The following is a 26,874-nucleotide window of genomic DNA, read 5'->3' as shown; positions in this document are numbered from 1 at the left end:
AATCAATCTATCCTTTGATTCGGTTGTATCGCAACCCTTCCTGATAATGCAACACTATTGGCTACTGACTCTGCCCAAGAAGTAGTAAAGCATATTATTAGCAGTATCTGATATCATATTAACACTGAAGTTCCTCATTCGAGTATATGAAGTTTCTCAGTAATTTTCCTAAATTGATAGAAAGGTAACAAGAACGCCGTCTTTTAATCAGAACAAGAACCACTTCACTTTTGATCCTGCTACTTCTTTTTGACGTCGTCTCTTCAGGGCTGGCCGTGAGATTTTTGGGACCCGAGGTGAAACTAAAAGATGGGGGCCCTTTATCTTTATGCCTCAGTCGCCAACGCTAACTTGACGCGAATCATACAAACAATTGTGAGGCACTCTTGCGGCATTATTTGATCGTGAGAGTACAATTGTGGCTTTTCATCTGTTGCTCCTACCACTTGACCTTGTTCAACTTTGAGCTGCATACATTATTCATTACATATTTTGGTTTGGGGAACTAATTTTGGGCCGAAAAGTGGGGACCTAGGTCGCGGTCTGCTGGCCTTGTGCCCAAGGGCCGCCCCTGCATCTGTTCTGTGAGGCTACAATATGCTACCAAAGAATGGAAATGGGAAAAAAAAAAATATCAGAATTCTTACAGTCACTGTTTTTGTACATTGTTGAGAGAGCAGAAATCCCCGCGTTTCTTTCTATGACATGAGTTCCAGAGCCTCTCTCGTTTGTCCGAGTATATTGAATACAGTTGCTGCAATATGAGATGGTGTAAGACCAGCTTCTGCCAGTTGGTCAGCCGGTGAACCGTGCTCAATGTACCGGACGGGAAGAACCAGTGGCCTCCACTTCAAAATGAATTTCAAAAAGACGCAAAATAAGCTACCTGGAGCTGAGGTTTTGAACTTTCCATCTATCTTGTTCACGGTTATTAACAGAAAGCATATAAATTAGCAAATAATGTGTAGAAAGCCTAAGCTCCTGTTTGGCTGCAGAAATAAGAAAAAGCTATCTGGATCCATTTCTCGAAAAGAGCAGAAAAATATTTGGTTGCAAATTTGAAATACAGTTTGCATAACACTTTCCAGAAAGTGCGTTTTAAAGCAAACACCTACGGTGTGCATATCGTAGTCATTAGGAGCACTGAGAGTTTTTTGATGGTACTGGAGTTAGGAACTGGAAGTGCTATGTGCAATTGATTTTGACCACTGCAACCAAACAGATTCCGGTGGAAACAACAGTAGTCTAAAACTTTTGTATTCACCAAGAAGTTGAACCATGACACAAGACTATAATCAGAAGTTAAAAACCATAATTTGGATTCAAGATCTCGTAACTTCGTACCTTTACCTTGCCATCAAGAAGTCCATCTAGGGCAAGGAACTGAACAACGTGAGACCCAAACCCCCCAATTGCTCCTTCTTCTACTGTAATCAAGACCTCATGTGACTTTGCAAGGGCGCGAATAAGAGCATGGTCCAATGGCTTACAGAAGCGGGCATCTGCAACTGTTAACTGTAAACCATGGGCTTCTGCCAAGGTAGCTGCAGCCAAACAGCTTTGAACAGCTGATCCATACGCTAACAGTGCTACTCTCTCCCCTTCTATCAATATACGGCCTTTCCCAACCTGTAGCAAAAGTCCCAATTCATACATATAACTTTGCCTTTTCAAATGCTCATGATTTTTTTTCCTTTTACTAAGGCCCCATTTGGTTGTCCGAACCAGAAATCGAAGGGACCACATATCACACATTTGGTTGGACTTTGCATCTTTGTAGACATGTTTGATGATATCCACGAAACACAGGTTATCTCATATCTTGAGGCCCAGTTTGTTTGCTCAGATTAGAGCATCGGATTAGATTACATATTGAAGGGAACCACATATGTGTGATTGAAAATTTTGCGACCAAGATTAAGAATCTGATTAAAATCGCACAAAACATGGGACACACAATACCTTGGGGATGTAGCATTATTAATCCCCTCAGTATTCATCCGATAGCATTACTTATCCTACCATAATTTATATCCGCTTCACTAACAGTCCTATTAAACAAACAGGGTCTACGGAGAAAACAACTGGAATATAGGTTCAGCCATACCTCAAGAGGAATGCCTTTGTTTCCTGGTGGCAGCTCGACACCCACCCAGTTCCTCTTGGGTAGCGGAAACAACTTGGTCTGTCGTCAATGGCAGCAGCAGTTGCAACCATGTGGAAAAGCTCAGCCTCATCGGAAGGAGCCATTACTATCATGTTTGGTAGGCATGCCATGTAAGTGACATCAAAAGAACCACAATGTGTAGGACCATCTGCTCCAACTAGCCCAGCTCTGTCCATCGCAAATCTCACAGGCAACTTCTGCAAATCGACATCATGCACAACCTGTGGTACAAACCAAGAAAATTTCAAACGAAAAATTAGAGCCCAATGTTGGGCACAACTTTGTAATGATCTCGATCTATGTTAAATGCCTAAGTGTATGTAAGTACCCATGTGTTCCTAACATTCATCCAACAAAGTATGTCTACGAGATTGAGTTTGCCACGTCCATACACATAAAACTTTAGCTTCATTTGGAATGATGTGGATTTCACATCAAGCAATAAATTGTGCAACACCCAAACAGTATAGGAGCTTTAGCTACATTTAGCTCATGAATAAAGTGCAAAATTAGAGGTTAGTACAAATGAATTTTGGATTACATACTGAAGGGAACCACATATGTGTGATTGAAAATTTTGCGACCAAGATTAAGTATCCGATTAAAATTGCACAAAACATGGGACACACAATACTTTGGGGATGTAGCATTATTAATCGCACAAAAGTCTCAATTCAAACACGCTTCCAACAAGGTGGGAAAGTCCCCATTCCAAGTCAGTGGAGAAACAAGAGATAGAGCATACTTGGCTATCAAATGAGCCATCCTATTACACGTGGGAGGAATAAAATTAAAAGAACAAGAGTTTAGAGTACAAGATAAAGCTAAAGTATCATGAATGATGACATCCAAATCAGCCTTGATCGAGCTCCTTCCTTGCAGCATACGAACGATCTTCTGAGCATCACCTTCTGAGACAACATTATGCCTTCCCAAATTCTGCAAACGGGTCACTGCCATACAAAATCCCATCGCTTCCTCCATGTCAGTTGAGCATGCTTTTGTGATTGGAATGGCTTCCATACTTAGAATGCTTCCCAGATGATCTCTAACGACAAAACCCATTCCTCCTCTATCTGTTTCCTTTATAAATGAACCATCAATGTTGATCTTCAACGTCCCCTGTTGTGGTCTCTCCCGACACTGTATTTCCACTGCTTGACTGGTTCCATTTCCATTTCTTCCCTCCTCTGTGGCTCGACAATAATTTGTGAATTCTGCCACCGCCTTTGCATTGATCCTCTCTTCCCCCTATCTTGATCCATTGAAAACTATATCATTCCCGCCACACTGCGCCCAAATTTGAACTTTGTAAATTGGCCTAGAGTTGGCGTCAGGTGTACGAGGTAATATTTCCGTGGCTATTTTCATTCATTTTGAATGCCAATACTTAAAAGTACGTATAATAATCAAAATTATTTCGCAAAGTTTCAATTGCTAGAAATGATCAGCTATAATATGAATATAATACAAAACTTTAGAGCCAATGACTTACCCAAAAAAATCTTAGAGCCAATGTTAGGAAATTCCATACCTCACAAAGTAGAAAACTGGAGAACCAAAGGTCCAAAACCCAAGCAATGAGGGGACAACATGAATACTTAGGCATTTGGACAATTGTCATCAAGTAGTTGTCCTAATGTGATCATGAGAAACGCGCTCTGCAGGCGCGACTTCTGTTTCGATAGAGCCGCAGAAACTTGGTGCATAGTTGGTCGGCACCGCGGGTTGGGGCGCATTCACCCAAGTGCTAGCTTGACAGCAAGAACCACTGCTTTCTCCACTTGATTCCTTGGCAGTGGGAGCCGTTTATCCAATACATTCTTCACGAAAATACCATAAGAAGATGGTGGCGAGGAATCCAAAGTTGATGAAGAAAGAGAAGAGATGAGATCCCCTGGATGCCTCCCCATTACAACTTCGAGTGTTAAAACTCCAAAGTTGTAAACGTCTAACTTCTCATTCACGTTCATTGTGTAAGCAAGTTCTGCACAAAGAAATTAGGGCAAAAAAAATCACGGGAAAAAACTACTAAGAGATTGTAAAGGTGGCTTAGCTAGGAATTAGCATGTTCAAAAGAAAAACACGACACTAATATTGGTAGCTAAGATGAACTGTGCAAGTACCTGGAGCAGCATATCCCAAGGTGCCTGCAAAGGACGTCCAATTTGATGAGTGCAGGTTTAGAAATCTAGCAGTTCCGAAATCGGAGAGATGAGCGACGTCTTCTAAGTCTAGCATAACATTCTTGCTTGATATATCGCGATGAATTACCGGGGGTGAACAGACATGATGAATATATGATAAAGCATCTACCAAACCTTTAACTACATTCATCCTCGTACCCCAATCCAACCTTAGTGCTTCTTCCTCACAGCTTAGTTTCTTGTCCAAGCTCCAACCTTCCAAGAACTCGTAAATCAAAAATGAGTGTTGTGGATGTGAACAGTAATCCAAAAGCCTTGTGATATGCTGATGTCGTATCTCTGTCTATGCACGAATCTCACTCATAAAACTTCGTAGATTAGTCAACTCTACATCTTGAGAACCATGAAAACTTCTTTATAGCGACAACTCGACCACTCGGAAGCCCAGCTCTATAAACAATGCCATATCCACCTACTCCAATGCATTGCTTGTCATTGAAATCCTCTGTCGCTCGGATGATGTTTTCATGCACCAGCTTTCCATCGAAGCTCCAAATCTCAAACAAATCTCTATTAGTTGCTCTATTTGGCTCAATTTCATTGTCCCCCATTCTATTGCAATGAACCAGGAAAATCATAGCAACAATAAGAAAAAAAATTCCCAACGTAGGAACTACAACCTGAAGCACAACTTTGTTATGATTTCTTTCTTTATCTCCATCGCTCTGCTACAGTGAGCATTGCATCAAACTAGTTTTATTGCCACACAATCCATCGTTATTTCGGTGTGCTTGAAATGGAGCATCTTTAAATGCTTTTGTGTTAGGCAGAGGACCCTCTAAGTGATTGTAAGATATGTCAACCGACGTTAAACTTGACATCCCTTTGAAAGAAGAGGGGATTGAACTGGACAACAAGTAGTGGAAGAGGTTTAATGTCACTAAGCTTTTCAAGTTCCCAACCTCTGGTGGTATCTCACTAGTTAATAGATCCACAGAGAGAGTTTTCGCGAAGGATCAATCTGGTGAGGCTTGCCAAGTCCCCAATTGAAGCGGGGATCGACCCCGTGAGATTATTCCTTGAAATGCTAAGCGTAATTAGAGAACTTAGCATTCCTACTTCTTGAGGGATAGATCCAGAGAGAGAGTTCGCATCAAGGAACAAAGTTTGGAGGTTTCTCAAGTTCCCGATTGAAGTGGGGATTGATCCCGTCAGATTATTCCTTGACAGTTCAAGAACAATGAGAGATCTTAGCATTCCTACTTCTTGAGGGATAGATCCAGAGAGAGAATTCTCATAAAGGTACAATGTTGTGAGGTTTCTCAAGTTCCCTATTGAAGCGGGGACTGATCCCATGAGATTATTCGTTGACAATTCAAGATCAATGAGAGATCTTAGCATTCCTACTTCTTGAGGGATAGATCCAGAGAGAGAGTTGTGGTGAAGGTACAATGTTGTGAGGTTCCTCAAGTTCCCTATTGAAGCGGGGATTGATCCCGTGAGATTATTCCTTGACAATGCAAGATCATTGAGAGATCTTAGCATTCCTACTTCTTGAGGGATAGATCCAGAGAGAGAATTCTCATCAAGGTACAATGTTGTGAGGTTTCTCAAGTTCCCTATTAAAGCGGGGATTGATCGTGTGAGATTATTCGTTGACAATTCAAGATCAGTGAGAGATCTTAGCATTCCTACTGCTTGAGGGATAGATCCAAAGAGAGAATTCTTAAAAAGGTACAATGTTGTGAGGTTTCTCAAGTTCCCTATTGAAGCGGGGATTGATCCCGTGAGATTATTCGCTGACAATTCAAGATCAGTGAGAGATCTTAGCATTCCTACTTCTTGAGGGATAGATCCAGAGAGAAAGTTGTGGTCAAGGTACAATGCTGTGAGGTTTCTCAAGTTCCCTATTAAAGCGGGGATTGATCCCGTTAGATTATTCGTTGACAATTGAAGATTAGTGAGAGATCTTAGCATTCCTACTTCTTGAGTGATAGATCCAGAGAGAAAGTTGTGGTGAAGGTACAATGTTGTCAGGTTTCTCAAGTTCCCTATTGAAGCGGGGATTGATCCCGTGAGATTATTCGTTGACAATTCAAGATCGGTGAGAGATCTTAGCATTCCTACTTCTTGAGGGATAGATCCAAAGAGAAAGTTATGGTGAAGGTACAATGTTGTGAGGTTTCTCGAGTTCCCTATTGAAGCGGGGATTGGTCTCTTAAGAGTATTCCTTGACAATGCAAGATCATTGAGAGATCTTAGCATTCCTACTTCTTGAGGGATAGATCTAGAGAGAAAGTTGTGGTGAAGGTACAATGTTGTGAGGTTTCTCAAGTTCCCTATTGAAGCGGGGATTGATCCCGTGAGATTATTCGTTGACAATTCAAGATCAGTGAGAGATCTTAGCATTCCTACTTCTTGAGGGATAGATCCAGAGAGAGAGTTATGGTGAAGGTACAATGTTGTGAGGTTTCTCAAGTTCCCTATTGAAGCAGGGATTGATCTCGTGAGATTATTCGTTGACAATTCAAGATCAGTGAGAGATCTTAGCATTCCTACTTCTTGAGGGATAGATCCGGAGAGAGAGTTGTGGTGAAGGTACAATGTTGTGAGGTTTCTCAAGTTCCCTATTGAAGCGGGGATTGATCCCGTGAGATTATTCGTTGACAATTCAAGATCAATGAGAGATCTTAGCATTCCTACTTCTTGAGGGATAGATCCAGAGAGAGAGTTGTGGTGAAGGTACAATGTTGTGAGGTTTCTCAAGTTCCCTATTGAAGCGGGGATTGATCCCGTGAGATTATTCGTTGACAATTCAAGATCAGTGAGAGATCTTAGCATTCCTACTTCTTGAGGGATAGATCCAGAGAGAGAGTTGTGGTAAAGGTACAATGTTGTGAGGTTTCTCAAGTTCCCTATTGAAGCGGGGATTGATCCCGTGAGATTATTCGTTGACAATTCAAGATCAATGAGAGATCTTAGCATTCCTACTTCTTGAGGGATAGATCCAGAGAGAGAATTCTCATAAAGGTACAATGTTGTGAGGTTTCTCAAGTTTCCTATTGAAGCGGGGATTGATCCCGTGAGATTATTAGTTGACAATTCAAGATCGGTGAGAGATCTTAGCATTCCTACTTCTTGAGGGATAGATCCAAAGAGAGAGTTGTGGTCAAGGTACAATGCTGTGAGGTGTCTCAAGTTCCCTATTGAAGCGGGGATTGATCCCGTGAGATTATTCGTTGACAATTGAAGATTAGTGAGAGATCTTAGCATTCCTACTTCTTGAGGGATAGATCCAGAGAGAGAGTTGTGGTGAAGGTACAATGTTGTGAGATTTTCTTGGTTCCCTATTAATGTGGGGATGGATCCTATGAGATTGTTTATTGACAAATCAATGTCAATGAGAGATCTTAGCATCCCAACTTCTGAAGGAAGTATTCCCGAAAGATGATTGCTGGACACATTAAGTTATGCGAGTCTCGAAAGGCCACCAGTCGGTGAGGGAATGGTCCCATATATTAGGTTGTTTGACAGATCTAGTTTCACTAGATGAGGTAACAAAGAGAAGTTAAGACTAGAAAGCGTACCTCTCAAACCAATACTGTCAAGGTTTAAATTTGTTACTTTACTGGCCTCGTTGCAACCAATTCCGACCCAAGTGCAATGACTACTTTCATTCCATGATGAAAGGAGAGATTGGCTTTGATTGTCAAGGCTAGCTTTCCACATCAAGAGAGCGACTGCTTCACTATTTTTTGCAACTGTTTGAGTTGCAGGAGAAGCACGAGCAACGGCGGAATCAGATGAAGAGACAAATGGAATTAGGATGATAACAAAGACAAATATGATTCTGGAGTGAACTGCTTGGAAATTGGGACCATTTTTAGGTACGGATGCCATGGTTGGTTTCTTACGACAATTAAGCTAGGAGTGGCAGTTGTTTCTTAGAAGGATGAAAGCTTTAAATTTCCATTGTATGGGGGACTATTTATAGGAACATGGTTTTATCGCATACGTAAATCGCGTGGTTCAGATAAATTGAAATTTTCATCACACATTAAATATTCCAAAAGTTATAATCCTGCAGCGGTGTGCATATGTATACGTACTAATTAATATCTATGACTTACACTCCCATTTTGTTGAAAAATTCTGCAGCTGTGTGGATCATAATTAAGGAGGACAGCCGATGAGAACAATTTAATTGCAGAAGTCGTCAATATTGATCGATATCGACAGGCATGTGGGAAGAACTGGGAGGTTTCAGTCAATTATCATCATCAATATTACGGGGCCGCATAGACTTGACTCCGGTGTCTATTGGTCACCTTCTCTTCCCTTGGAGAGTTGGAGGCCTCTGGGCAGCAAGAAGTGAGTTATTGGCAGTGGCGGAGCTATGTTGGCCCCTCGGCAGCGAGTTTTAAAATTTTTATTTGTATATATTTGATTTTGAATATTAATGATAATTATTTGTGTATAACTACTTATGATCTTAATAATTTTGGTTTGATTTGATAAAAAACCGGTTATTTTTTATTCTCATCTCTTAATTTCTTTCATAAATAAAAAACAAGCGCGTGGCTGTTGAAACTTGAAATAGCCTAAAGAAAAAAATAAAATGATTGATATATATATACTTTAATTACACTAGGCTAGAATAATTTCAATGTACAAATGTAATATGTATTGGAAATGCAAATTTTTATAATATAATAAGTACACGTTCCGATAAAAAATATTTGTCGATTTAGAGGCCCCTCGGGTCAAAATCTTGGCCCCGTCACTGAGCTATGCTATTGGCCTATTGTCATTGTCTATTCTATGTTGTCTGTGGTATCATATCCGTGGGATATTTATCTAGGTAATTATTTAGCGTTTCCAGAATACTATGTGATGTTGCCTACATGGTACTCCCACCCCTAACAATTTACGTAATGGCAAATTATTCGGAAGGAATATTATCATTCACTTGGTTGGGTGGTTGGGAGATAAGGAGTGACCTACACAATTAATGTGGTCACGATATGTTATGTGCGACCAGTACACATGAAAATGCCACATGGTACTCCGGGAGTACCTAATAATTGGCATGTTTATCCTAAGCTCGGAAGTTCAATACAAACATGGGATATGTTTACCTTTTGATTCAAATTTTTTTCGTCAATGATAGTTTTACTTCAATTTTTGAAATTATTGGTTCGTCTAGACGAAAGAAATCTAAAAAAAATTATGGTCAAAATCTTAAAAACTTTCACGAAAGACAAAAATTATGCAAAACATACAGACTTTTTTTAAAATATTTTTGTTTTCCTTAAAAAAAATTACGTCTGGTTCATTTTATTTTGTATTTGTTTTTTTGATTTCTTTTTTCTGGACCAACCAATAAGCCACAATAATTTGACGAAAAACAAACAAATGAAAAAAATTGAATAAAACGAAAAAATCATCTGACTTAATTATTAAGGTGAAACACCCTGGACAAACAAAAGATGTGGAAATGTCTTTCACCATTCTCAGTTTTATAGAAGAATGGAAATGTCTTGGAAATTTCTCTATTTTCCAAGGAGTGATTTTCATAGCCTCCTTTAATAACTACTCTTTTTTATCATCTTGTGATGTCAATTTATAATGTTGTCCTTCTAAGTGTGAAAAACTATAGAAATGAAAGATTAATTTTGTAAATTCATATAACATAAGGGTAAAAAATAAAGTGTGAAAATCAATTACTGTTTTCCTACCCAATTAATGTGAATTTACATGTGGTACATGCATCGAATGGCTCCAAACGCGGTTGTATCCGGTTTTCTATTTTAAAATTGTATTTATAGACTTTTTTGTTAATGGAGACCTTCTCTTCCCTTAGAAGCCCCTGGGCCAGAAGCAAGAAGAGCCACCCAAAAGTAACTCAATTGCTCTTTCTTTTTTCTTTTCTTTTCTTTTTTTTTTTGAATGGCAAAAGAGAATTTATTAATTTTTGAGGAGATCAGTACAAAGATTAAAGAATAAGGAGCAAGAGGCATCACAACAATAAGGAAGTATCTCAACAACGTTGGCACCCAAATGAGAGGGCGAGACAGTTTCCAACCTAAACCATGCTTTCTGTGGGATCATATTCGACGGATATTTATTCTATTGCCATTCATGCATGGGATATGTTTACCCTTTTGATATACGTTCCTGTTTTGGCTTAATAATCCTATTCGATTATTCTTTTGTCTTTTTTGTATTTTGATTGATCAGTAAAAGGGAAATTTTATTAATTAACCTTTGAAGACATTACAAAGATTAAAAGAACTAGGGACAAGGCATTTATCCCGAGGCTCGGACATCCCAACGAGATTGGCACCGCCATATCTCGACAATCATATACCACCACAGGCCCGAGAGGGAACAGCTACACAAATGAGTTGGCAAGATATATGCCAATAAACATGGAATCAACTTACCGTGCACGGAAGGGTAGACTTGATGTTGGGGGGCAAGATATATGCCGATAAACATGGAATCAAATTACCGTGCACAGAGGGGTAGACTTGATGTTGGGGGGCAAGATATATGCCAATAAACATGGAATTCACTTACCGTGCACGGAGGGGTAGACTTGATGTTGGGCCCGGTCTTGGGTCACTTTGTTTTTCCCAGGCCCACTCAAGGAAGTACTCATAGTCTTGATATCTAGAGCAGGACTACGGCCACCGCCACCGCATGGATTTCGCAGTGACTATCCACCGCATGTCTATTAGGGCCCACTCCGGATTTTAAAAAAATACAAAAAAATATTCATAAATTTTAAAATAATATTTTATAGAATCCTATAAAAAAATCAGCTCCAACGGATATCGGTAGATATGTTTTTTGAATTTGTAGGGACAAAACTGCAAAACTAAACAGTTTCGTTCCTAAGAATTCCGAAAAACATACCTACCAATATCCGTTGCAGCTGATTTTTTATAGGGTCCCATGAAATATTATTTTAAAATTTATGAATATTTTTCTCTATTTTTTTGAAGCCCGGAGTGGGCCCCAATAGGCGTGCGGTGGACGGTCACCGCATTTTCATGCGGTGTACCTAGACTTTCCATAATATCTACAACAAATGTTTTCAATTTGTGGAAATTCTACAGTTGTCTGGGTCAGAATGAGGATGACTGATGAGAATAATTAGCAGAAGTGGCCGAAATTGATCGATATCAAGGGGTATGCCAATTAAGATGGAATAATATATCAAATTACTGCATGGCATTTGGGAAGAACTGGGAGCTTTCAGTCAATTATGGTCACCATAAATGTTCTAGGACCCCATAGACATTGCTTTAAACATCTATTAGCGTATTGCAATTCACAACAAAAATGTGTAGCACAACCCATAATCTATAAAAAAAAATTGAAGCATTATTAACTTTTGTCAATACGAACCAGTAATCTATAAAAAAAAATTAATTTTTTAATTTTAAATTCTTTTGTCTATACGAACCAATCATCTATATTGACTTTTTAAAATTTTTAATTCCTTTTGTCGATACGAACCAATAATCTATAAAAAATTGAGGCATTATTAACTTTTGCAAAAAATTCATGCAGATAAAAAAGGTGATGTTAAATTATTAAGATAAAAAGAAAGTAATGCTACGACATTGCTCCCTCCATCCCATATTGCTCGCCCTTTTTAGGAACCGTGCATTTTGCACGCAAAAATAACATATTTATGAGTTTTTTTTTAAAAAAAATTGCATCAATTTTTTCTTGTCAATGAGACCTTTAAATTGCTGCAAAAATTTTGAAAGAAAATTCGTGCTAATACATTACTTTTCTTAAATACACTGTTTCAAAAAGAGGAGCAATTTGGGACAAATGGAGTATTAGCTTTTACATGTCTGACTTGCTTCTCAAACATTTAACTCTCCTTGTATTGGAAACAACGCCACTTCATTGAGGGCAAAATGGTCTAGCCAAAACCATAAACTTTTGTCCTATAAATTTTCTCCTTCTATATATCTCTCTCCACTCATTAGTCTAAAAAAATCTCACTCAAAATTCAAACAGAATCATGTTTTGGGGATTTTAGAACTATAATTATTTTATGTCCCCACCACTATCCGGTAATTTCCCACGGTTGTTTCATATCAATTATGGATAAAAATGCCCTTTTGAGATGCCCCAAATTGCACGCAAATTGGACTTAATTGCGTCATGGTATATGTAATTGGCTGTCTATTACATGGACTTTTATTGCATGGAAAATGAAAGGTCTTCAAGTCTTCGGCTATTACTGTGAAAGAGGAGTGATCATCTCCGGAAAGGAAATTCATTGAGGCGTTTGCATTCCAGTGTGAGCTAGATCAACTGCAGCACTAGAGTGAGGAGCTGGTTCCCCACCTAGCTGGACAGTCTGCTCCTAATCGAGTATGCATAGTCGTAGTATCCATGCTTCCCGAGACTTCAATTAATATTGGCTAATAACAAGGGTTAAGAATATAGATACCAATACCAAGGTTCTGAATACCGTATCGGCTAGGATACCGGTTTTCTTATATATTGGAACGGGTACCGGACAAATACTGGGTACCCTTTCGGATTTAGTGCTATTGCTATTACATATAGTTATAAATCGATTTTTTTTGCCATGCCTTGCAATTCATCATAAAATAAACTTTTATTAGACAACAAAAATTACACTCTCATTATAAAAACCTCTTCTAATTAAAAAAAGATAAAGATAAAAGCTCACATAATTTTAAGTTCACAAAATAAATAAATAAAAATCATTCTGCAGTCAACTCCTCTCCCAAATAAGGCCCAGGCCAGTCTTTTTCCTTTTTTCTTTTGAACAAATACTTACCATGTAGAGACACATCACACATGTAATAACCCTTTAAAAATAAGGATAAAAGGGTAATTGGGCCTTGTCTCATCTAGGCTCCGTTTGTTTCAATGGAAAATATTTTCCATGTAAATATTTTTTCAGAAAATAAATTTTAAACTTTTATTTTTCAATGTTTGGTTGACACTTGAAAATATTTTCAGAAATCAACAAAATAGTGTAGAGAGAGGGGGGAGCTTAAACGGTGGAGAGATATGAGATTATTGGAATTGAACGTGGGTCAGGACTGACGATCAAGAAAACTGAGTAGTGAGAATTGCAGTAGAAGGTAGCGAGTTCTTTTCGGAAAATAACTTACGGAAGATTTATGGGTAAGTTATTTTCATCAAATTGATGGAAAATGTTTTATATGTAAAATATTTTCCTCATTTTTTACACAACCAAACACCTGAAAATAGGTAAAATATTTTACGTCCAAACAAACGGAGCCCTAGGGTTTCCAAATTTTTATCCCTCCACCAGCAGTTCGTTCTACTCCTGCGTGACCTGCCATCGAGCCCCTCTCTCTCTCTTCAACCACCCATGGCAAAATAGAGCACAGGTATAGCTCTCTCTCTCTCTCTCTCTCTCTCTCTCTCTCTCTGATCGCAATCTGATTCTGACCGGGATGCGTCTCTCTCTCTCCTCCTCTCTTTGATCGTGATCTGATTCTGACCGAGATGCGTTTGATCACGATCTGATCTGGTTTTGAACGGTACTGGCCAAAATTTTCGGTACCTCCGTCTCGTCCGAAATCGGCCAGAATCGACGGTACTCGCCAGTAAGGCCTGGTATTAGAGCTGGGGCGGTATTGGAGGTGTAAGTTACCAGTTTCATACAAATCCACTAGTACCGGTCGGTACGGAACGAGATTCACAACCTTGACCAATACTATCTTAAACTCTTAATTAATACCAATCCAATTTAGGATACCTAATCACAGTTTATATGCTTATCAATACAGTTAAATTTGTTCCCCGGCCTGTTGTTTTCTTGAAACTTTGGGCCCTTTTGTCATTCCATGACACTCTCCATTGGCTAATTGTCATGGGACGACTTGACTTAGTCTTTTTAAGGCTACCCCCTCCTGTACCAATCGAAAACGACATGGGGAGCAGAGAGGACTAGTCTGCTTCCAAATAGACAATTCGATTGGCAAAGAAACATAAAAGATTATTCTTGTTGAATTTACAACTAAAATTAAGATCAAGAACAATAACTGTTACAGTTGTTTCTCAAGTGCATTAAAAATTTAATTAGGTAATGCAGATTTTCTAAAAAATTCCCACAAATAAACTAACTGTCGCAGCACAACTACGTATTTTAACAACTTAGAGAAATGTTATGTTGGAGAAGTCATTAGAGAACCAAGTTCGTTAATTAAGAAGACCCAAGTCCGTTAAAAGAAAGAGCAAGGACAATGTAGAAGAAAGATGATCAATATTGAAGCTCAGCTTGAAATGAATAGATACCATCTGTGATGCACCCCATAGCCACGGTGGGGCTAGGCTCCGGTAAAGAATCCCCGTAGACGTCTGGATGCATGGGTGGTCACAAGTCCCACGTACATCACTTGGTGAATGCAAAGTGAGGGTCATGTTAAGGAAATATATATAGTCCACATTGACAAACTAGCAAAGAGGTTGTACGAAAAGAGGCTACATGTGAGGGACATGTAATACATTTTGCGAGGAAATAAGGTTCTTCGGTGAGGAAATTGAATCCTCGCTATATCCCTTTCGTGTTGTAGTGAGTCCGCATTGACAGACTAGCAAAGAGCTTGTACAAAAAGAGGCTACGCGTGAGGGACATGCAAAGCCCAAAAGAACCCTAGTTTGGGTGCTAAATTGCTTAGGATGCATTTTCATGAATGTTTTGTTAGAGTATGTCCATTTTCTAGCTCTTAGATGCAACAGTTAAATATTGTGGATTTGACCCAAAATCACGCACAGAATTGCACAAAAAAAAAAAAACACACTGGTCGAAAGCACGATACGACAATAGACGTAAGTTTTTAATCAGGTACATTTCATGAATCATAAATTCTCTACGTATCAAATGAGAAGAGAGTGCAAAATACATGACAAATTTTAATTGAACATAAGATTTTGCTGTTCTAATGTGAGGCAAGGCTGCGATGCATAAATACTGCTAGACACGGTTGGAACTACCAAGTCCGAGAAGGATACAATACCAAACCCTACACTATCTGGATTCGATGTGATAGATGATGTCAAGGCTAAAGTCGAGCAAGTTTGCCCTGGCATTGTTTCCTGTGCTAATATTCTAGCGTTGGCTGCTAGGGATTTGGTTTCCTTTCCTGTAAGTCCTTAAAAGAACTCGTGTTTTTATGTGCAGAGAAATTGAACTTGAGGAACATGCACAAAAGACCTGTGTGGATGTGGACCCCATAGATGACTGATGGAGTTAGGATTTGATCTAAGTTAAAAGACAAAAATTTTCGACCCCTAATATTTTCTATTTTTTATATAATCACATAAAAATGAAATTCAACTACTACTATCTTCGTGTACCTTACACAAGTTTTTTTTTTTTTTTTTTCCTTGGTGGCATGCAGTTTAAGCAGCCTAAATGGGACGTTCTCACTGGAAGAAGAGATGGAAGGATTTCTTTGTCGTCGGACGTCGCCGGAAACATTCCGTCGCCGTTTTCGGACTTCATCACTCTCAAGAAAGTATTTGCAAAGAAAGGCCTTAGCGCCATTGATCTTGTAGTATTATCAGGTAAAGCCATATGATCAATCATGGGATATTTTTCATGATTTGCTTTGCATGTTCAATTGTTATTAACCAAGCCCCAAAAACAAAACTAAGAACACAAAAGCCTCGACTAATTCTGGGATATCCTAAAATTAACGATCGAAAAAATCTCCAGTGATCGACTCCAAAGTTTGAAATATTTTGACCTACTTTTCTATCATTTCCCTCCGATATAACGAATCGTTTTTCTTTTAACCAGGTGGACATACCATTGGAGTAGCCCATTGTGCAACATTTTCAAGCAGACTATACAATTTCACTGGAAAAGGCGATTCTGACCCTTCTCTAAACCCAACTTATGCCCAATCCCTGAAAAAACAGTGCCCAAATCCAGCAAAATCCTCAACAACTGTGGAAATGGACCCTCGTAGCTCCCTCACATTTGACACTCACTTCTTCACTATCCTTAACCAACACAAGGGTTTGCTCCAATCCGACGCTGCGCTCCTCACCGATAAAAAATCGGCGGAGATGGTGAAACAGCTGCAGTCGACAGGCGATATCTTTTTCGAGTTTAATACGTCGATGGAGAAGATGGGAGCCGTCGAATTGCTTACTGGAAAGGATGGGGAGATTAGGAAGAAATGCCGTATCGTAAATTAACAGTTATTAACAAACAAATCAGATATGCTTTGAATTAGTAGTATCGATTAACCGATGATTTGTTGTTTTGCTTTTGCTGGTTTCTTCTATTTTCAAGTTGGTATCTTGCGAGCTGCTTTCCTTTTCCTTTACTTCCCGTTTTTTTATTTCCCGTTACCGTTTGGTTGATTCAGTTGTGAGTTATCCCGGGTACGTCAGCTTAGTTGGGATGTTTTTCTTTTTTCACTTGAATTTGATGTTCTTTACGCGTTGTGCCCCGATAATTCCCTTTTGGGTTGTCCATTAGGGTTCTAATTAAACAAGTTAAAAATATGTTCAAGTTTAATTTATTTAGCAATAGTTGTCTTCTCAAATGAGCATTAATCAAGTCTCACGAGCGGACTTATGTAGCTCGGCATTTTTTCTTTTTGTCTTTTTCTAAATGAGGTATGAACATGTTGATCCAAGTTTTGAGCTGTTTTAAGATTCTACGAATTTTTTTAAAAATGTTTTTTGACTAATTAGAATAAGATTTTAACGAATCGAACATCAATATCTTATCAACTAATCAATACCACTATCTTTTTTTAATGGGAAATCAATTATCATGAAGAACTGCTTATTAACGATTGATTCCACTACCCATTATTAAGAATTTAGAGAGAGAGAGAGAGAGAGAGAGTTTTTCATTATCCCCACCCCCACCCCACCGACAATTGATTCCACTACCCATTATTAAGAATTTAGAGAGAGAGAGAGAGTTTTCCATTATCCCCACCCCCAACCGACAAACTTTAGTTATTGCACTTTCCACTTTTCCACTAAAACTAGGCATCTTATTATTGGCACCTGGACATCCCAACACAACACGTATTCATCTGAGGAATTTCGTAAATTAATTAATCCCCCCACTTTCTCCCTCTTTATGTCATGAATGTGCCAAGTGTCAATAACATGAGAAATTCCCATCCGAGCCGTCCAAACGTATTTTGGACCGCCCAGATCCAGGCAGAGGGAATGAGGAGAGACAGTGCTCGGAGGGGTTGAAGAGATTAGTCCGAGATGCGCGCAATCTGACCCGAAACATCATGCATTGCTAAAAAAGAAATTAAGATGGGACCATACTACGTAATGGCACCCCATCAAAATTGCAATAATGGAACGTAATGTAACATGCAAGCAACACCCTCTAACAACAATGTCAAATGCAAAAAAATGTCTGCTTGGGAATGGGGAGATGCTGGAGCTTCTCCGCAGCATCCCCAGGTCCGTCTGCTTGATGTTCTTTTCTGTCCTCAACTTGATATATCCTTCTGTTCCTTTATCTGAAAAAATGGAATTTTTGAGAGCGTAACTCTCTGTATCCCTTTCGGAAAGTTTCTCTTAATCAATCTATCCTTTGATTCGGTTGTATCGCAACCCTTCCTGATAAATGCAACACTATTGGCTACTGACTCAGCCCAAGAAGTAGTAAAACTTATTATTAGCAGTATCTGATATCATATTAACACTGAAGTTCCTCATTCGAGCATCTAAAGTTTCTCAGTAATTTTCCTAAATCGATAGAAAGGTAAGAACGCCGTCTTTTAATCAGAACAAGAACCGCTTCACTTTTGATCCTGCTACTTCTTTTTGACGTCGTCTCTTCAGGGCTGGCCCAGAGATTTTTGGGACCCGAGGCGAAACTACAAGATGGGGACCCTTTATCTTTATAACACATGCCTCAGTCGCCAACACTAACTTGACGCGAATCATACAAACAATTGTGAGGCACTCTTGAGGCATTATTCAATCGTGAGTACAATTGTGGCTTTTCATCTGTTGCTCCTACCACTTGACCTTGTTCAACTTTGAGCTGCATACATTATTCATTACATATTTTGGTTTGGGGCACTAATTTTGGGCCGAAAAGTGGGGACCTAGGCTGCGGTCTGCTGGCCTTGTGCCCAAGGGCCGCCCCTGCATCTATTCAGTGAGGCTACAATATGCTACCAAAGAATGGAAATGGGAAAAAAAAATATATCAGAATTCTTACAGCCACTGTATTTGTACATTGTTGAGAGAGCTGAAATCCCCACCGTTTCTTTCTATGACATGAGTTCCAGAGCCTCTCTTGTTTGTCCGAGCATATTGAATACAGTTGCTGCAATATGAGATGGTGTAAGACCAGCTTCTGCCAGTTGGTCAGCCGGTGAACCGTGCTCAATGTACCGGTCGGGAAGAACCAGTGGCCTCCACTGCAAAATGAATTTCAAAAAGACGCAAAATAAGCTACCTGGAGCTGAGGTTTTGAACTTTCCATTTATCTTGTTCACGGTTATTAACAGAACGCATATAAATTACTAGCAAATAATGTGTAGAAAGCCTAAGCTCCTGTTTGGCTGCAGAAATAAGAAAAAGCTATCTGGATCCATTTCTTGAAAAGAGCAGAAAAATATTTGGTTGCAAATTTGAAATACAGTTTGCATAACACTTTCCAGAAAGTGCGGTTGAAAGCAAACACCTACGGTGTGCATATCGTAATCGTTGCCTTCAACACAAAAAAATCCCGAAAACAGGTTCTAGTAATCCTAAAAATATATCAAGCAGGTCCTTGTTTCGTTGAGGGTTTTCAGAATTTGTTCTCTGGAAACTTTTCGGAGAAGAACCAACTTTGAGAGAACATGAGAAAGATGGTTCCACATTGATGGTACTAGAGTTTGGAACTGGAAGTGCTATGTGCAATTGATTTTGACCACTGCAACCAACAGATTCTGGTGGAAACAACAGTAGTCTAAAACTTTTGTATTCACCAAGAAGTTGAACCATGACACAAGACTATAATAAGAAGTTAAAAACCATAATTTGGATTCAAGATCTCATAACTTCGTACCTTTACTGTGCCATCAAGAAGTCCATCTAGGGCAAGGAACTGAACAACGTGAGACCCAAACCCCCCAATTGCTCCTTCTTCTACTGTAATCAAGACCTCATGTGACTTTGCTAGGGCGCGAATAAGAGCATGGTCCAATGGCTTACAGAAGCGGGCATCTGCGACTGTTAACTGTAAACCACGGGCTTCTGCCAAGGCAGCTGCAGCCAAACAGCTTTGAACAGCTGATCCATACCCCAACAGTGCTACTCTCTCCCCTTCTATCAATATACGGCCTTTCCCAACCTGTAGCAAAAGTCCCAATTCATACATATAACTTTGCCTTTTCAAATGCTCGTGATTTTTTTTTCCTTTCACTGAGGCCCCGTTTGGTTGTCCGAACTAGAAATCCAAGGGACCACATATCACACATTTGGCTGGACCTTTTGCATCTTTGTAGACATGTCTGATGATATCCACGAAACACGGGTTATCTCATATCTTGAGGCCCAGTTTGTTTGCTCAGATTAGAGCATCAGATTGGATTACATATTGAAGGGAACCACATGTGTGATTGAAAATTTTGCAACCAAGATTAAGAATCTGATTAAAATCACACAAAACATGGGACACACAATACCTTGGGGATGTAGCATTATTAATCCCCTCAGTATTCATCTGATAGCATTACTTATCCTACCATAATTTATATCTGCTTCACTAACAGTCCTATTAAACAAACAGGGTCTACGGAGAAAACAACTGGAATATAGGTTCAGCCATACCTCAAGAGGAATGCCTTTGTTTCCTGGTGGCAGCTCAACACCCACCCCGTTTCCTCTTGGGTAGCGGAAACAACTTGGTCTGTCGTCAATGGCAGCAGCAGTTGCAACCATGTGGAAAAGCTCAGCCTCATCGGAAGGAGCCATTACTATCATGTTTGGTAGGCATGCCATGTAAGTGACATCAAAAGAACCACAATGTGTAGGACCATCTGCTCCAACTAGCCCAGCTCTGTCCATCGCAAATCTCACAGGCAACTTCTGCAAATCGACATCATGCACAACCTGTGGTATAAACCAAGAAAATTTCAAAGGAAAAATTAGAGCTCAATGTTGGGCACAACTTTGTAATGATCTCGATATATGTTAATTGCCTAAATGGCTAAATGTATGTAAGTACCCATGTGTACCTAACATTCATCCAACAAAGTATGTCTACAAGATTGAGTTTGCCATGTCCATACGCATAAAACTTTAGCTTCATTTGGAAAGATGTGGATTTCACATCAAGCAATAAATTGTGCAACACCCAAACAGTATAGGAGCTTTAGCGACATTTAGCTCATGAAATAAAGTGCAAAACCGATTAGAGGTTTGTACAAATGTATTTTGGGATCCTTATGTAGATTAATCCATCACGATAAAACTCCCAAACTCAATGTCGTAATTCATAGGTAAACTATCAAATCTAGATTTGAGCCATTCACAGCTGCATAGTCACAACAATCCTTTCATTTGAAAGTCGCATCTATCCCAACAGAGCCGTATCTTATACGTGCAATTATAAGAAATTAAAGACTTTGATGTCTCCATGTCCTTGGAAACATGAAAATAAACAAATCTGAGGCCTAGACACATGACCACAACCAACACATGTACGAAGCTCATATAACATAACCCTCAATTGTATTCATCTAAAAGAATAAGAGGGGAAGTTGGCTTGCCTGGTCATAAGCCCTCTGCAAGAAAGATGAGTAGATTGCACAAAAAGGTTTAATGCCTTCACAGGCCAATCCGGCTGCAAAAGTAACAGCGTGCTGTTCTGCTATCCCAACATCAAAGCATCGTGTTGGGAATCGGCGAAGGAAAAGATTCAGGCCTGTTCCACCACCCATTGCAGCATGGATTGCGACAATATCTTTGTCTGCTTCTGCTTCTGCAATCAAAGCCTCTGCAAAGTACGTCGTATAAGCCTGAGTTTTAGCACTGGCTTTGAATTGTTTCCCAGTTGCTGGATCAAACTTGGCCACTCCTGCAATAACAAGGTCCACTTACTATTCAAAATTGGAAAATGCTAAAAACAGTCCACAAGAGTGCCAAATAAGCTTGAAAAGGTTGTCAGTATTTGGTGGAAAGTGTGTAGATATACGTCAAAACTACAACATGTGAAATGGGCATTGTCCTACTTCTCACACAAATGCATTGACATAGACATGGAAATTAGATGTCAGTGACATGGATTTTATATGGTTTACAAGACAACTCCAATGAGAAGATTTGCCAAAATAAATGAAAGCTCGATTCTACATTGTGATCTCCTCAGCTGAAATCAACTGCACACCAATGGGAAATGGGAATACATAACCTTTCAGCCATCATAACCAGCCTAAATTTGGCAATAGATTTTCTAAAGTTGAAACTTTTTGCATATACCGTGGTACTTGTCAGCTGCTTTTTCTGCATATGGGTATCCTCGGCCTTTCTCAGTGACAACATGAATGAGGACTGGACCGGTTGTTTTAGTGCTCTTAACCTCTTTAAGAATCGAAATAAGGTCATTTAAGTTGTGGCCATCCACAGGACCAATATAATAGAGCCCAAGTTCTTCAAATAGGGTTGACCCTGAACCACTGATCATTCCACGGGCATATTCGTCAACTTTTGCAGCCAGTTCATGCATAGGCCCACCAAGCTGCTTGGTTACTCCCTGAAAAATCCCAATCACAATAGAATCAGGTTCACTGAAAGCATCCCTATATGGTTGCTGTTTCAAAACTTGGTTTCCAGAACGCTTATCCAAAAAGTCGTTTGGCAGACCAATTTTTTAAACTTGTTTTTAAGAAACTTTTGGCACAAGAACCCATTTTTGAAAACACTAAAATGATGGCTTTAGATTCTCAGAAAATCGTTTTCTATCAAGATAATACTATATGGAAAAGGATAGTTGTTTAATGTTTCCAAAACGAGCTGTTTGAGAAGTATTTTGAAAAACCAATTCCAACTAGCAACCAAATAGGGAGGTGTTTCCCATTGTTACTCCAGTGAAGTAAAACAACAGTAACCTTTGCGACTTCTCTTAATTCTCTGAGCGGCCCGTTTGATTGTAACCTACTTAGAGCACTGCTCAAAGCCCCTACTGGTGGTATAGGCCCATCTAGATTTGCAGTGGGCAAAGAGACTTGTTTGTTGTCATTAAGAATAACAATCATGTCCGAGTCAAGATAACCCGCGTTGTTCATGGCTTCGTATGCTTGACCTGCTGTCATGGCACCGTCGCCTATAACAGCAACTACATGATTCTTTTTTCCCTTCAAGTCTCTTCCCACAGCCATCCCTGTCCACCCAAAACATGTCAATTATCAAACTAATGAGCAAAATTTGAGTAAAGCCTCCTTGTTTAGCTTATAAACAATACAAAACATTATCATGACATGACAGTGATATCTCATTTAGAAAGACATATACGAAAATCCAACCTATTTTGCAGCAGCAATACAAAACAAGTAATTGGACAAACAAGCAAACATACAAAAAGCCTCCATCATTTTCTGGACTTTAAAAAAATCCAATATCAAAAAAGGAACCATAGTCTTCTCCAATAAAATACAGCTGTAAGGAGAAACGAGGCACCCAAGAAACATGAAACACGGGATGAATAGCCACCACAGTAACAGAATTGAAGTCTAAACAAGTCTATCTTGTTGAGATTCTAGTTCTAACTTAAGTTTATAGACTCAATGAGAGCAGCACAGAGAATTACCTAAGCCTGCTGAGATAGTGGTTGAACTATGACCCGTGCCAAAGGAATCATACTCACTCTCCGATCGCTTAGTAAAGCCTGACAGCCCATTTGTCTGTCTCATTGTGTGCATCTTATCTCTTCTACCAGTCAAAATCTTGTGTGGGTAAGACTGCACAAAATTTCCCCATTAAGCACTACTCTCTCCACAAAGTTTCCTGTTTTGACTATTTAAGTACACAAGGTAAGTAGCAATCACCTGATGACCAACATCCCACAATAGCCTGTCCTGAGGAGCATTGAACACATAATGAAGAGCCACAGTGAGCTCAACCACACCAAGGCTCGAACCCAGATGACCCCCAGTCTTTGAAACATTAAAGATTACATCAGACCTCAGTTCATCTGCCAGTTGTTTCAGTTCCTGCAACAAATGTTTGATAACTGTCAAAAAAAGCGTTACAAACAAAATTCCGGTACAGAAATCCACCAGATTGCCATGGCAATGACATTTTTGCGGTTATAAACTGGGATTATGATTATTTTGATTTGAAATGAAATGAAATGACCCTTTTTGTGTCCTTAAGTTTTTCAATAACTTGGTACCTTAATTGACAGATTTTTCATGTGGATTGGATAATTGATAGTGTCCAAAAGAGGCGTTGGCGGCCTCTGTGCATGATAATCCCCTCTCTCAGACAGTGATGCACAAACCCCACCTGCGCTTTTCTTGACCTGTGGGGGGAAAAAAACCCAGTACAAACACAAACATATCTTTCAATTACGTCTGTCCTAATTGGCATTCAAAAAAAGGCAAATACCAAATCAGCATCTATAACACAGAAAAAGGACAACATCACCAAAATTAATTTCCTTTGGTAAGTGAAAAGCATAGGATATCCATGATATGTATTAATCAATGTTCTAAAAATCGTAGGCGCTAGTCGGGCAAAAAATGGGCGCCAACTAGTTGGCTGCCTAATCAAGCCGTTGGACCACTGCCTACTGCCTACTGCCTAGTCCCAAGGCAGGGACTGGTCGGCCAACTTTTAGAACATTAGTGTTAATGAGAGAATTCTGCTACTTTCTACTATAAAAGGTAGAAAAACACAAGAAATCTTTCAATTATGGCTCCGTTTGTTTGGGTGTAAAATATTTTTCGGTAAAATATTTTACCTATTTTCCGGTGTTCGGTTGTGTAAAAAATTAGGAAAATATTTTACATGTAAAACATTTTTCATCAATTGGATGAAAATGACTTACCCTTAAATCTTCCGTAAGTTATTTTCCGAAATAAACCCGCTACCTTCTACTGCAATTCTCACTACTCAATTTCCTTGATCGTCAGTCCTGACTCACGTTCAATTCCAATATTCTCAAATCTCTGCACCGTTTAAGCCCCTCTCTCTCTCTCTACACTATTTTGTTGATTTCTGAAAATATTTTCAAGTGCCAACCAAACACCAAAAAATAAGAGTTTAAAGTTTGTTTTCTAAAAAAACATTTTACATGAAAAATATTTTACATTGTAAAGCATTTTACATCGAAACAAACGGAACCTAAGTATGTCCTAATTCGGTTACGAATAAAGATAAATTCCAAATCAACACACAGAGTCGAACAGAAAAATACAACATCAAGAAAATTAATTTCTTTTCCTAAGAGTATCTCCATTCCTTACTCAAATTTGGGTAAAATTTTGAGTAAAAGCTTCATTTGGTATGACTCTCCAATGGGTAAATCTCTAAGTGAAAAGCATAGGAATTTAGCTTCATTAGGAAAAAGTAATCTAAAATGAAAAGCGTAGGAAATCTATGATTTGGGTAAATTAGAAAATTCTGCTACTTTCTACTAAGAGAGAGAAAATCCCAAACCTGGTGGTGTTTGTGCTGAAATTGAGTAGAGAGGAGACCATTTTTGGCGAAATCTGAAGTCAATGGCCGATTAAAGTGCCCGGGTAAAGAGAATGTACACAGAGCCATGTATATATCTGTGGATGCGGTAAATGGGTGGAACTGTACAGACAAAGCTGTAGAATACCAGTAAGGTAGTAAAAGGGTTCAAGATGAAAAACCCAGATTAGCAAACCAAGTTTAGCCTGCTAGAGAGAGAGAGAGAGAGAGAGAGAGAGAGAGAGAGATTTGATGCCCTTTCTTGCTATTGCTGGAGCTGCTGGAGCTTGCTTGGTGCCAGTGACAATGAAAACCCACTACTTCTATGCTGACTTTGTAATTGAGAGAGAGTGTGTGAAAACCCACGGCTCCTGTGCTGACTCAGAGAGAGAGAGAGAGAGAGAGAGAGAGAGTGGTGAGGGGGAAATGAGGTGGTGTTACAGAGGGAGCCTTTCAAAAAGGACCAAACTTGGGCGGCCTATCCAGGACTTTATTTTTGGTAATAAAGTCTGGGGACAGTGTCTCAAGAATTAAAACTCGCTGGCTTATTCCTATTGGGCCACGTCAGCAGAAATCACAAAATGGGATAGGGAGATATGATAATGGATGCTCGAAAACCCCTGGAGTAATTTCAAGTTACAACACCGATGAGTTGTAATCCAGAATGCTGGGTACGAAATTTTGCAACCTCTTGAAGTCGGGTCACAAGATATAAATTTTTTGAGAATCTCATAGTTCTATTGTGGATGGTCTGTTATTGACTGAACCGAAAAGAAAAATAATCGAGATGAACGTAAGTTGATCCGAACATCGGAAGGAAAAAAAGGAAAAGATAATGGATGCATGATTAATCTCACCATTGGGGGAAAAGAGGAGAGTGTCAATCCCTTCCAATTGTGGATTTTGACTCCTCTCTGATTAGTAAGTCAATGTGTTAAATAGTAGGGTAATGTTGTGAGCACTTAAACTATTACAATAATATTTAGATTCGTGTCTTATGGATCTTAGATTAGGCGAAATGTTACATCGGAGCTACCCGATTGGAGCAATGTCACATATGGGGAGAACCTTCTTTTTATTTTTCATATTTTTTTTAATAACCGGATGTCTAAACCAGCTTGCTCGGTGCTTGACTAATTCTGGGGGCATGAAGGTAATGACCGGGCATAACCCTTAATGGCCCCAATATTTGAAATATTTGGCCTCCGTGGGAATGAAACCTGCGATCTCATAGAGGAGCACTTATTGCTTTCTCATAACCATTTGGCCAAACCCTTGGAGTAATGGAGAACTTTATCGATTTTAATTCCTCACGATTAAAGACTAAATGGATTTGGATATATTATCCGTACAGTTAACTCCGCCTATAAATTCTTTGTATCGACATTTGAAAGATTCATCAGATTGGTTCAAAATTAGGAAAGATGCATTTTTTTCCCCATCAGTGCAGCATGTCTCAAAATATTTATAGCGATCTTTTCCTATAAACATGTTTATCCATCCTTGTAAAATTTGAATTTAGTAGTTAATTCATTTGGTTTCTGAAGCACTTGAGAGTATGTTGTTTGCGACTTTGAGCTACCCTATTGCCTTCAAAAACACTTTGTTCGTTTCTCTATATTTCAAACTCTTTTTCTTTAGTAGTAATTTGTATTCTTGTTTTGGAAATGATTGAAGGCCAAATTTATTCCTGGTAAGTTGTTCGAGTCCCGAGCTTATTTAGAGCTCGTGAAACAATACTCCTTGGGTTCTTTCCACCACACATCGGTGCGATCCACGTGAATGTGTGGTGGAAAAGACTCTACAACAATATTCTAGAAAACACTATTGTGTTTGGATCATTGATGGCATTTC

General features: G+C 39.1%; 3 protein-coding genes and 2 pseudogenes across 5 annotated transcripts; 1 reads left to right on the top strand and 4 right to left on the bottom strand.

The window, feature by feature from the left end:
• Nucleotides 1–80: 80 nt before the first annotated feature.
• On the bottom strand, nucleotides 81–25,495 carry LOC131322763 (probable 1-deoxy-D-xylulose-5-phosphate synthase, chloroplastic). Of its 3 annotated transcripts, none has more exons than XR_009198956.1 (11): nucleotides 25,003–25,442; nucleotides 23,735–23,863; nucleotides 23,388–23,552; nucleotides 23,150–23,300; nucleotides 22,452–22,723; nucleotides 21,823–22,096; nucleotides 21,114–21,421; nucleotides 20,173–20,454; nucleotides 19,409–19,693; nucleotides 18,572–18,773; nucleotides 81–467 (listed from the first exon to the last, which is right to left on the bottom strand). XR_009198956.1 is itself a non-coding variant. In XM_058354218.1 (10 exons), the coding sequence occupies exons 1-10, from the start codon at nucleotides 25,108–25,110 to the stop codon at nucleotides 18,624–18,626; spliced, it is 2,124 nt and encodes a 707-aa protein (XP_058210201.1). In that variant the 5' UTR covers nucleotides 25,111–25,495; the 3' UTR covers nucleotides 18,291–18,623. The 3 variants fall into 3 exon arrangements, 1 of the variants encoding a protein (XP_058210201.1); XR_009198955.1 differs by lacking the exon at nucleotides 81–467 and adding an exon at nucleotides 18,291–18,391; XM_058354218.1 differs by lacking the exon at nucleotides 81–467 and having other exon boundaries at nucleotides 18,291–18,773; nucleotides 25,003–25,495.
• LOC131324038 (probable 1-deoxy-D-xylulose-5-phosphate synthase, chloroplastic) lies at nucleotides 639–3,232 on the bottom strand (annotated as a pseudogene).
• Nucleotides 2,789–7,908, bottom strand: LOC131322762 (probable leucine-rich repeat receptor-like protein kinase At1g35710). Its single transcript, XM_058354217.1, has 3 exons — nucleotides 4,294–7,908; nucleotides 3,702–4,154; nucleotides 2,789–3,457 (listed from the first exon to the last, which is right to left on the bottom strand). The coding sequence occupies exon 1, from the start codon at nucleotides 7,729–7,731 to the stop codon at nucleotides 5,293–5,295; it is 2,439 nt and encodes an 812-aa protein (XP_058210200.1). The 5' UTR covers nucleotides 7,732–7,908; the 3' UTR covers nucleotides 2,789–3,457; nucleotides 3,702–4,154; nucleotides 4,294–5,292.
• Nucleotides 2,789–8,325, bottom strand: LOC131322765 (brassinosteroid LRR receptor kinase BRL2-like). The gene is made up of 2 exons (XM_058354220.1): nucleotides 7,902–8,325; nucleotides 2,789–3,418 (listed from the first exon to the last, which is right to left on the bottom strand). The coding sequence occupies exons 1-2, from the start codon at nucleotides 8,212–8,214 to the stop codon at nucleotides 3,267–3,269; spliced, it is 465 nt and encodes a 154-aa protein (XP_058210203.1). The 5' UTR covers nucleotides 8,215–8,325; the 3' UTR covers nucleotides 2,789–3,266.
• Nucleotides 8,556–16,557, top strand: LOC131324037 (peroxidase 24-like; annotated as a pseudogene).
• Nucleotides 25,496–26,874: the final 1,379 nt, after the last annotated feature.

This window comes from Rhododendron vialii, chromosome 4a (genome assembly GCF_030253575.1).
Source record: "Rhododendron vialii isolate Sample 1 chromosome 4a, ASM3025357v1".
In the NCBI taxonomy this organism is placed as follows: Eukaryota; Viridiplantae; Streptophyta; class Magnoliopsida; order Ericales; family Ericaceae; genus Rhododendron; species Rhododendron vialii.
Note: the sequence above shows the minus strand (reverse complement) of the source record. Positions and strands in the feature narration are given on the sequence as shown.